General features: G+C 44.5%; 1 protein-coding gene across 2 annotated transcripts in view; it reads right to left on the minus strand.

Annotated features, from left to right (window-relative positions):
- Positions 1 to 12,063, minus strand: part of chp2 (calcineurin-like EF-hand protein 2) — a 28,084-nt gene extending 16,021 nt beyond the window's left edge. For both annotated transcript variants that reach the window (XM_063059879.1, XM_063059878.1), the window contains exons 1-2: positions 11,906 to 12,063; positions 3,668 to 3,740 (exon numbers count right to left, since the gene is read on the minus strand). In XM_063059879.1, coding sequence (XP_062915949.1) covers positions 3,668 to 3,740; positions 11,906 to 11,972 — 140 coding nt within the window. In that variant the 5' untranslated portion in view covers positions 11,973 to 12,063. The remainder of the gene's footprint in view (positions 1 to 3,667; positions 3,741 to 11,905) is intronic.
- Between the last annotated feature and the right edge of the window lie 373 nt (positions 12,064 to 12,436).

Genomic DNA, 12,436 nt, shown 5'->3' on the forward strand with positions numbered 1-12,436 from the left:
GCCTGTTTTAATCCCTGCACTCCCGCATGGGTAAGGGAGTGTGGTGGCAAGTTACCGGATTGGACCAGGCTGAATTCAAATGCCAACAGGGTAGCTGGAAAATTTAAGTACAAATAATTAAATAAATCTGGAATTTTTTAGAACCCAGTGATCGGGCCGGATTGAAAAGGTTGTGTCAGGGTCGGAGCTAAGGGACGGGTCAGTCAGCTCACTCCTCTGTGAGGTTTCCTCATCTCTGAACTGAACTCCGGCTGTGGCCTGCGACTAACGGGTTGTTGTGATGCCTGGTTTCATGTGTCACTTTCCACTCACTGTGAACTTCAGTCCTGAATGCTATTAGATTAGATTATGAGGACACACAGTCCTCTTTTATTGTCATTTAGTAATGCATGCATTAAGAAATGATCCACTGTTTCTCCAGAATGATAACACAGAAACACAAGACAAACCAATTGAAAACCTGACAAAAACCACATAACTATAACATATAGTTACAACAGTGCAAAGCAATACTGTAATTTGATGAAGAATAGACCATGGGCACGGTAAAAAAAAGTCTCAAAGACTCTCAAAAGTCCCATCATCTCACACAGACGGTAGAAGGAAGAAAAAAAACTCTTCCTGCCATGAGCTTCCAGTGCCGCAAACTTGCCGATGCAGCATCCTGGAAGCACCCGACCACAGCCGACTCTCGAGTCCGTCCGAAAACTTCGAGCCTCCGACCAGACCTCCAACACCGAGCACCATCTCTGCTGGGCGCTTCGATTCCGGCCCCAGCAACAGGCAATAGGCAAAGCCGAGGGTTTGGGGCCTTCCCCTTCGGAGATTCTCGATCGCACAGCAGCAGCGGCAGTGAAGCAGGCATTTCAGAAGTTTCTCCAGATGTTCCTCTGTGTCCGTGCTTCTCACGTCCGTCTCCATCAAATCAGGATTGCGCACGGCCCCCTAGTTAACTCATACGATATCATTATGGAGCGGCCGCCCCCTGCTATTCGCTTACTTTTACTGTTTGCACGATTTGTCTTTTTTTTCTCTGCACATTGGGGATTTAAGGAGTCTATTGGGTTTCTTTGTTTTGTGGCTGCCTGTTAGGAGACAAATCTCAAGATACATACTTTGGTAATAAATGTAGCTTGAACTTTGAATATAGCAGACTGCTGGAAGTGTCCATCAAATCAACAAAAAAAGAACGTTCTGGAAATCTTCAGCTTCTGTGGTAAGGACACGGTTTACAATTTAGGTGTGCAGAATCCTTCATCAGAACTGGCTGTGTCCTGGACTTTAAGTGTTGCCTGTTCCTCGTTCCATGGACACTACCCAAGTCAGCGAGTGCCTGCAGTATTTGCTCTTTTCTCTCTGATTTCCAGAATCTGCAGTTTCTCTGATTTCCACTGGCTTTACTGACGTCTTCCATGGATGGCCCTGGACAAGGCTGAATGTAACCTCCTACCCACCCCTGGTGGGCCTTTAACTGCCTCCCTAGCTCAGGGGCAAGGAGGGAGGGATGATAAATGCTGGCATTGGCGGCAACACTGTCCCTACCTTGTGAACAAGTGGGGCCTGTCCCCGGAGGCTGCAGGGCTCAGAGTTCCCCATTCCTGCTCCCTGAGCTGTTGTAAAATGATCATCAGCTTCTTGCAGCCCAGTTACTGATTGACTTCTGCCGCCAGTTGCTATGGTTTCACAGGTATTTAGTGGCATCTCATGTCAAAGTCATTTTGGTGCAGTGTGCCAGGTACAGAAGGACTATGTCCTGCCTCCTGAGTTCCTCTTCAGACCATATTTCCTCACAACTTATGAAAGCTGGGCCAAAGGGGCTGTTTTCATGTTGTATGACTCCATAAATGGAGGGAGCATGGACCGATGATAAGAGGCATAGATCATGTCGACAGCCAGAGACTTTCACCTTGGACAGAAATGGCTCATACAAAGGGACATCAGTTTAAGATGATTGGAAGGGAGTACAAGGTGGATCCTGATCTGGGTATAAGCTAAGCTATAGCGTTGTGTACTTAATATTCCAATAGTATTTGAGTGCTCTTGTATATAGATACACTAAATACTTAAGTCATCACACTATCACATGATATCTGCACGCCTCACTTCAAGTAAAGACCATAAGACGAGACAAAGGAGCAGAAGCCGGCCATTCGGCCCATCGAGTCTGCTCTGCCATTTTATCATGAGCTGGAGTCAGACCCGTATTTCAGACTCCCGTGTCTTCCTCGACTTACTTTAAAGTTTTGAAGTTGCAAGACATAACGTTGGCGACAAGGATAGGGTAGGTGGCTACTGCTGTCAGAGCCACAACCCGCAGTCGCAGAGTCAAACCCCTACAACCACCATGAAGGAGACGCAGAACCTGAGACTGTTTCGCAGCCACAAGTCTCACCTGCCCAGCAGAGTGACCTCCCTTCCCCACCGCCCACCCGCGTCAGGAAAGACATTATCCCACAAGAGTAAGAAATCCTCCACTGCGATTAAACCCTTAAGACTGAAAGGGGCAATTTCAAATTCACTGTGCTGTGGACATCTGCATAGTAGTTGTATTATATAGTGCACTGTGTATGCAAGACCACAAGACAAAGGAGCAGAAGTCAGCCATTCGGCCCATCGAGTCTGCTCCGCCATTTTATCATGAGCTGATCCATTCTCCCATTTAGTCCCACTCCCCCGCCTTCTCACCATAACCTTTGATGCCCTGGCTACTCAGATACCTATCAATCTCTGCCTTAAATACATCCAATGACTTGGCCTCCACTGCTGCCCGTGGCAACAAATTCCATAGATTCACCACCCTCTGACTAAAAAAATTTTTTCGCATTTCTGTTCTGAAAGGGCGCCCTTCAATCCTGAAGTCATGCCCTCTCGTACTAGACTCCCCCATCATGGGAAACAACTTTGCCACATCCACTCTGTCCATGCCTTTCAACATTCAAAATGTTTCTATGAGGTCCCCCCTCATTCTTCTAAACTTCAAGGAATACAGTCCAAGAGCGGACAAACATTCCTCATATGTTAACCCTCTCATTCCTGGAATCATTCTAGTGAATCTTCTCTGTACCCTCTGCATTCTGTATTGAGTTGGAGTTTTTAGGTAAGCAGGGAGGAGTGTTGTACATTTAATACTTCGATAGTATTTGAGTAATCATGTATATATGTTGTTTGATTAAGTATTCTTGTTTGTTTAAATAATTCATCACTGGTTTCCGTAAAAATACGTGAATGGCATACGTGATACCATGTGATACGAGCGCGCCTCGCTTCAAGTAAGGATGAAGCATTTCAGACTCCCATGTCTTCCTTGAATTACTTTAACGTTTTGAAGTTTCAAAACAGAACATTTCGACTGGACTGTATAAAGAACACTGGATTTAATTTTCCAAAGGGTACTTGTCCACCATTATGACCATTTATTATTGACACTGGATTTTTATTTCAAGGTGTTATTTCATTGTTTGAATTTAAAGAGCCAGCTGATTTGATAAGATTTGAACCCCTGCCTGTGGGTCTTTGGTCCAGTCCTTTGGTGCTAGCCCAGTATTGAGCCACAGTTGGTTCAATAAAAGCTCCCTAAGATTTGGGCGAAACAGTAATGTTTCTTTGGGGGGGGTGGGGGGATGCATGCCACCAGCGTATTCAGTAGCCACGCTTCATGTCTGCTTACCTCAGCTTCCCTGTGTTGCTCTGGTCCAACGCTTCAAAACGATCATACAGACGGCAGATGTGGGACTTGGAAACTAAACAGAGAAGGAAGGTTCATAAACAGACAAGATTCGGCAGATGCTGGAAATCCCGAACAAGACACACAAAAGATGCTGGTGGAGCTCAGCAGGTCAGGCAGCATCTACGGAGAGGAATAAACAGTCAACGTTTCAGGCTGAGACCCCGCATTAGGATCTTGGTCTGAAACGTAGTATATTCCCCTCTACAGATGCTGCCGGGCTTGCTCAGTTCCCCCAACATTTTGTGTGTGTTGCTCAGGTAATCGGTGCATGTCTGCTAAACAGCAACCTGGTCTTAAACAGGGATATCCCGGCCACTCACAGCCTTGCAAAGAAACCACTGATCCCTTTAGATCCCAACCTAATACACAGACACACTTCCATTGCCTCCCAAAGTCCAACACCATGTCCCCATCACGAGAGATGGAAATGGGTAAGGCTGGCCAGCTAAGCCAGTTCCCTGTACTGTGGATGGAATGGATTGCAGAAACATTGACGAACTCCAACCATATCATTGACTTTGGATGATGAAGATGGGAGATCATCAGTTCCCTGTGCTCCACTGGAAGTTAAGGGCCCAAGAAGAAGGCACCTCCATTAATCATGTCACTGGCCCCAGTGGACCAATAGTGGGGAATCTACACTCTTTCTGCACAATTTTGGTGAATCAGCTGATCCACAAAAGGCCATTTACTCTCAGATTCAACTGGAGCTCCACAGGTCCCTGCCCTTCCCACTCTACATCACTCCTTCCCGGATCTCCACGGGTCCCTCCTCTTCCCATGGTTCATCACTCCCTCCTGGATCTCCTCAGGTCTCACTCTTCCCACCCTACATCGGTCCATTTCAGATCACCACAGGTCTCTGCCCTTCCCACTGAACATCACTTCTTTCCATTCTGCTGTGCCAATCAGTCCTTATTTAGCTCCTGGGAGCTCACTTCTGATATTTCAAGTTTAAGTTCAAGGTCAGTTTATGGTCATTCAGCTGTACACATGTACACCGCCAAACCAAACAATGTTCCTCTGGACAAAGCTGCATATACAGTACTGCGCAAAAGTCTTAGCAACATGTAAAAAAAAATTGTAAAGTGAAGATGCTTTCAAAAATAATGAAATGAAGAGTTTCTAAATATCAAAAAGAATCATTATAATGAGCATAAATAGTGAAAAATTAAATCAAATCAATATTTGGTGTGATTATTCTTTGCCTTAAAAACCACACCAGTTCTCCTCGGTACATTGTGGTGCAGTTTTATAAGAAAATTGACTGGTAGGTTGTTCCAAGCATCTTGGAGAACTTGGCACAGTTCTTCTGCAGACTTTGGCTGTCTTGCGTCTGTCTCTCCAGGTAATCTCAGACAGCCTTGATGATGTGGAGATCAGGGCTCTGTGGAGGCCATGCCATTGACACTACATAAAAAATCTAGGGCGCCTAAGACTTTTGCACAGTACTGTAATTCACACACATAACACATAAAGTAATATCACAAATAAATTAACAAATAAGGTGCATTTACCACACAAGAAAAAAGGAAACTGTATGACGCTACTGGCACTTCATATGTGATGAGACCAGGGTGGAGACGGGGAGTTCAGTATCTCACAGCCTAGGGGAAGAAGCTGTTTCCAATCCTGACAGTCTTTGTCCTAATGCAACAGCACCTTCTGCCAGATGGTAGGGTCAGAGAGCTTGTTGGACAGATGCGAGGGATCATTGGCAAAGCTAAGGAACCTGAATGCAGTGTTCTTGACAAATACTTCCAATGGGTGGAAGAGAGACCCACTGATCCTCTCAGCAATCCTCACAATCCTTTGTAGGAACTTGTCAGATTCCCTGCAATTCCCATACCAGACAGTGATGCAGCTGGTCAGGACACTCTTGGCTAGATTGTGGGGTGGAGGAGGTTGTGGAGAGATCACTTGTCTCACTCTCCTCAGAAAGTGGACGCTGCTGTGCTTTCTTGACTAAAGAGGTGTTCTTGAGGAGCAGGTTAGATGGCAAGTGAGATTTCCCAGAACCTCAGGAGACTCACCAGATTTGTGCGCAGTGGGAGGCCACATCGTAAGACAATAATATGAAGCTAATCTTATTTTAAATCACAGGTCTTGTTGGTCAGGGGGTTATTTTTATCCCTGAAAGGTAGTACCAGGGGGTTGCAAACTCAGCCAGCTCCACCATGGGCACTAGCCCCCTCAGCATCCCGGAAACTTGAAAAGGTGATACTTCTAGAAGGCAGCATCCGTCATTAAGGGCCCTGGTACCCAGGTCATGCCCTCTTCTTATTGCTACCGTCAGAGAGGAGGTACAAGAACTTGAAGACAGACATTCAATGTTTTAGGAACAGCTTCTTCCTGTCCACCAACAGATTTCTGAATGGTCCCTGTACACGACTTCACTACTTTTCCTCACTTCCTGCAACATGCATTTATTGTTTTCTGTCTATTTTTGATTAGAATTTATAGTGTTTTTTGTGTCTTGCATGGTACTGTTGCCACAGAACAAACACATGTCACACCATATTGTATCTCACTGATTATAAACTGGATTCTCTCTCTCTCTTTCTGTCTCTCCCTCTCTCTCTTTCTCTATGTCTCTCTCTCCTTTTCTTTTTCTATCTCTCTATCTCTCTCATTCTCTCTATCTTCCTCTCTTTCTCTCTCATTCTATCTTTCTTTCCCATACTCTGTCAATCTCCTCTCTTTCTCTCTCTCTCTCTGCCTCTTTCTCTCATTCACTCTCTTTACTGCTCCCTTTTTATCTCTCTTAATCACTCTCTCTTGCTCTCATTCTCTCTCTATCGCTCCCTTTCTCTCTCTTTCATTCTGTCTCATTCTCTCTCTCATTCTCCCTCTCTCTTTATCGCTCCCTATCTCTCTCTGTCTATATATTTATCTCTCTATCTCTCTCTTTACTGCTGCCGCAGAACAACAAATTTCACACCAAATACACTGATATTAAACCGGATTTGATTCTGATTCTAACTATACTGTACCTTGGACTAGATCCCAGCCTCAGGTTTGCATGCAATTCCCCTAATTCAGAGACAAGAGGCAACGAGCAGTGGTTCTGGCAGGAGTGTCTCGGTGCACAGTGGCGCCACTGTCTCATGGTGCCAGATACCCAGGACTGATCCTGAGTTCAGGCGCTTCGGTGAGGAATTGTCGCGGTTTTCCCTCTGAGCACGTGCATGTTTCCCGCCAAGTGCTCCTGTTTCCTCCCAAATCCGGAAGGATAATTGACCGCTGTATTTTGCCTTGAGAGTGGGGGTTGGGGGGGTGGGGAGTTAATAGGAGTGTGGGGAAGACAAAATGGGATGAGTGTAAATGAGTGGTTGGCTACGTGGGTCACTGGGTGGGAGAAAGGGAGGGAAGGGGCTTGTTTCTCTGTTGTTATTTTGCTGTTGTTGTTATTGTTGTGTTATAACCATAGAACCATATAACAATTACAGCATGGAAACAGGCCATCTCGGCCCTTCTAGTCCGTGCCGAACTCTTACTCTCACTTAGCCCCACTGACCTGCACTCAGCCCATAACCCTCCATTCCTTTCCTGTCCATATAGCTATCCAATTTTACACTAAATGACAATATCAAACCTGCCTCTACCACTTCTGCTGGAAGCTCGTTCCACACAGCTACCACTCTCTGAGTAAAGAAGTTCCCCTTCATGTTACCCCTAAACTTTTGCCCCCTAACTCTCAACTCATGTCCTCGTTTGAATCTCCCCTACTCTCAATGGAAAAAGCCTATCCACGTCAACTCTATCTATTCCCCTCATAATTTTAAATACCTCTTTCAAGTCCCCCCTCAACCTTCTACGTTCCAAAGAATAAAGACCCAACTTGTTCAACCTTTCTCTGTAACTTAGGTGCTGAAACCCAGGTAACATTCTAGTAAATCTTCTCTGTACTCTATTTTGTTGACATCTTTCCTATAATACGGTGACCAGAACTGTACACAATACTCCAAATTTGGCCTTACCACTGCCTTGTACAATTTTAACATTACATCCCAACTCCTATACTCAATGCTGTGATTTATAAAGGCCAGCATACCAAAAGCTCTCTTTACCACCCTATCCACATGAGATTCCACCTTCAGGGAACTATGCACCATAATTCCTAGATCCCTCTGTTCTATAGCATTCTTCAATGCCCTACCATTTACCATGTATGTCCTATTTTGATTAGTCCTACCAAAATGTAGCACCTCACATTTATCAGCATTAAACTCCATCTGCCATCTTTCAGCCCACTCTTCTAACTGGCCTAAATCTCTCTGTAAGCTGTGAAAACCTACTTTATTACCCACAACGCGACCTATCTTCGTATCATCTGCATACTTACTAATCCAATTTACCACCCCATCATCCAGATCATTAATATATATTAAAACAACATTGGACCCAGTACAGATCCCTGAGGCACACCACCAGTCACTGGCCTCCAATCTAACAAACAGTTATCCACCACTACTCTCTGGCATCTCCCATCCAGCCACTGCTGAATCCATTTTACTACTTCAATATTAATACCTAACGACTGAACCTTCCTAACTAACCTTCCATGTGGAACCTTGTCAAAGGCCTTACTGAAGTCCATATAGACAACATCCACCACTTTACCCTCGTCAACTTTCCTAGTAACCTCTTCAAAAAATTCAATAAGATTTGTCAAACATGACTTTCCACACACAAATACATGTTGACTGTTCCTAATCAGACCCTGTCTATCCAGATAATTATATATACTATCTCTAAGAATACTTTCCATCAATTTACCCACCGCTGACGTCAAACTCACAGGCCGACAATTGCTAGGTTTACTTTTAGAACCTTTTTTAAACAATGGAACCACATGAACAATACGCCAATCCTCCGGCACCATCCCCATTTCTAATGACATTTGAAATATTTCTGTCAGAGCCCCTGCTATTTCTACACTAACTTCCCTCAAGGTCCTAGGGAATATCCTGTCAGGACCCAGAGACTTATCCACTTTTATATTTCTTAAAAGCGCCAGTACTTCCTCTTCTTTAATCATCATAGTTTCCATAACTTTCCTACCTGTTTTTCTTACCTTACACAATTCAGTATCCTTCTCCTTAGTGAATACCAAAGAAAAGAAATTGTTCAGAATCTCCCCCATCTCTTTTGGTTCCACACATAGCTGTCCACTCTGATTCTCTAAGGGACCAATTTTATCCCTCACTATCCTTTTGCTATTAATATAACTGTAAAAACCTTTTGGATTTATTTTCACCTTACTTGCCAAAGCAACCTCGTACCTTCTTTTAGCTTTTCTAATTTCTTTCTTAAGATTCTTTTTACATTCTTTATATTCCTCGAGCACCTCATTTACTCCATGCTGTCTATATTTATTGTAGATATCTCTCTTTTTCTGAAACAAGTTTCCAATATCCCTTGAAAACCATGGCTCTCTCAAACTTTTAACCTTTCCTTTCAACCTAACAGGAACGTTAAGATTCTGTACCCTCAAAATTTCACCTTTAAATGACTTCCGTTTCTCTATTACATCCTTCCCTTAAAACAATTCGTCCCAATCCACTCCTTCTAAATCCTTTCGCATCTCCTCAAAGTTAGCCGTTCTCCAATCAAAAATCTCAACCCTGGGTTCTGACCTATCCTTCTCCATAATTATATTGAAACTAATGGCATTGTGATCACTGGACCCGAAGTGCTCCCCAACATATACCTCTGTCACCTGACCCATCTCATTCCCTAACAGGAGATCCAACACTGCCCCTTCTCTCGTTGGTACCTCTATGTATTGCTGCAAAAAACCACCTTGCACACATTTTACAAACTCCAAACCATCCAGCCCTTTTACAGTATGGGCTTCCCAGTCTATGTGTGGAAAATTAAAATCTCCCACAATCAGAACCTTGTGTTTACTACAAATATCTATCTCCTTACAAATTTGCTCCTCCACTTCTCGCTCCCCATTAGGTGGTTTATAATACACCCCTATAAGTGTTACTACACCTTTCCCATTCTTCAATTCCACCCAAATAGCCTCCTTAGACGAGCCCTCTAATCTATCCTGCCAGAGCACCGCTGTAATATTTTCTCTGACAAGCAATGCAACACCTCCCCCTCTTGTCCCTCCGATTCTATCACACCTGAAGCAACGAAATCCAGGAATATTTAGTTGCCAATCACACCCCTCCTGCAACCGTGTTTCACTAATAGCTACCACATCATATTTCCAGGTATCAATCCATGCTTTAAGATCATCCACCTTTCTTATAATGCTCCTAGCATTTAAATAAATGCATTTAAGAGATTTTCCACCTCTTACTCTCTGTTTATCACTAATGGTGCAAACAACTTTACTATTTTCTTTTTCTTCCTTCTCCCCTACATCTGTTCGTACACTGTGGTTCCCCTCCCCACTCGTATCTAATTTAAATCCACTGGAGCCTCTCTCGCATAAGAACAGGGATTGTTAGGCTGGGGAACAGCTTCTTCCCCCAGGCTGTGGGACCTCTGAACACCCTGTTAGCACCCAGTGCACGTTATTTATGACAGTGCCAGCAGCATAGTACTGTTGTATATTTAACTATATGTCACAGAGTGTATGCACTTTATGTAAACTTGTACATCTACAGAATACTTTTTACATTATTCTGTTGTGTTAATATTATTTTCTGTGCTGTATGTACTGTATTTTCCTCCTCTGGTACGGGGGGAGAGGCTACAGCACAGGATTGAAATAAGCTGTAAACTTGTTGCCCTCCACAGGGGCACCAGCGTCTGTAGCATCCAGGACCTCTACAAGGAGCAATGCCTCAAAAAGGCAGTGTCTATCTTCAAGGATCCCCATCACCCAGGACATGTCCTCTTCTCATTGCCACCATCAGGGAGGAGGTACAGGAGCCTGAAGACACTCACTCAATGATTCAGGACCAGCTTCTTCCCCTCTGCCATCAGATTTCTGAATAGATATTGAACATAAACACTGCCTCTCAATTTTTGCACTGCTTATTTAAATATATATATATATTTACAGTAATTCTCAGTTTTTTCTCTAATACAATGTATTGCAATGTACTGTTGCCACAAAACAACAAATTTCACAACATATGACGGTGATATTAAACCTGATTCTGATCTGGTCCTGGAGGAATGATGTTTTGTTTAGCTGTATACATGTTATTGAACTGAATTGACTTTATTTCTTACATCCTTCACATACATGAGGAGTAAAAATCTTTATGTTATGCCTCCATCTAAGGGTGCAATGTGTAATTTGTAGTAATTTGTAATAAATAGTATGTAGAACAGGACAGTCAATATAATATAGAAATACATAAGCAGCCTGATGGCCTGGTGGAAGAAGCTGTCCCAAAGCCTGTTAGTCCTGGCTTTAATGCTGTGGTACCGTTTCCTGGATGGTAGCAGCTGGAACAGTTTGTGGTTGGGGTGACTCGGGTCCCCAGTGATCCTTCTGGCCTTTTATACCCACCTGTCTCCGTAAATATCCTGAATAGTGGGAAATGTTTATGGTTGAATGACGAAACCTGGTCCCAGAGGAACGATGTTTCGTTTAGCGGTATACATGTGTACGGCTGAATGGTGGAATTTGAACTTGAACTTTAACCCAGACACTGTCTGATCTTCCACAATGGAAGGACTTCACTACGCTGTTCTGAAGAATACCCAAGTTAATTCCCCGAACACACTTATGTCTCAAATGTTACTGTAAAAAGGATTGTCAGGTCACAGTCACAGCTCTTTCCCCACGGTCTCTCTCCACACATTTTATTTGCTCATGCACCAACATCACAAAGGGGCTTTCATAGTTGTGAAGCAGAAGAGGCCAGTTTGGAAGATGCTGCCGACGTCCCCACATCCCCACCCGCCCTGCTCCAGCACCGTTCAGCCCGATGCCAGCCAAACCCAACGTTCTGAAACACCAATTTCTACTCAGGAAAGGAACACGCCCCAGATTATGAAGAAGCATTGAGAGACATTAGCAAGCAGCGGGAGTTTGCCAAGAATTATTTGCTCTGTAACAAATTCAACTTCTATTGACTCTGTGCTTTACCAAGGGCTGGAAATGCGGACATTCCCTTTTTAAACACGGACAACACTCAAGACAAGATTCCACCCACAGTTACAGCTGGAATAACCCCAAACAATTTTGCGCTCACTCACAGCCTGTCTCTTGCATGATTTCCGGAAGGTTCTCGATCTTGGGGTGGTGAGATGAGTATAGTCCCATTTCTCCACCTGTTCCTCCGCCCTGCCCGGACTCCACACCTCACTCTGCCGTTCGGGCACCCCCGCTCGGCACGTGATCTGTGCTGCCTTCTGATTGGCATCTCCTCCACCAATGGCGAGGCGGCCCTAGACAGCCGGGGCCGGGAGAGGGAGGGAGATCAGCAGCTTATTCAAGTACTGTTCTAGCACTGACAATCCTGACCATTGTTCCTCTGACCTGAAGAAACCCCAGCCCCTCTCCAAACAACATACACATTCAACAGTTGTCTCCTGCAAGCCTGCCTTTTCATTCAGCCGGTTGTGCGAGACGGGCATGCCAAGTACCAGTGAATTCAGGAGCTGCAACGTGAAGAGAGAGGCAATCTCCCCTTGACAAGCCATTTCCCTCTACCCTTCGCTCTCAGGCTCGGCTCCGCTGGTAACGCTCGTGGCTCTGAGCCAGAGGTTTCGGGTTCAAGTCCCACT

Source organism: Mobula hypostoma, chromosome 10, assembly GCF_963921235.1.
Source record: "Mobula hypostoma chromosome 10, sMobHyp1.1, whole genome shotgun sequence".
Taxonomy (NCBI): Eukaryota; Metazoa; Chordata; class Chondrichthyes; order Myliobatiformes; family Myliobatidae; genus Mobula; species Mobula hypostoma.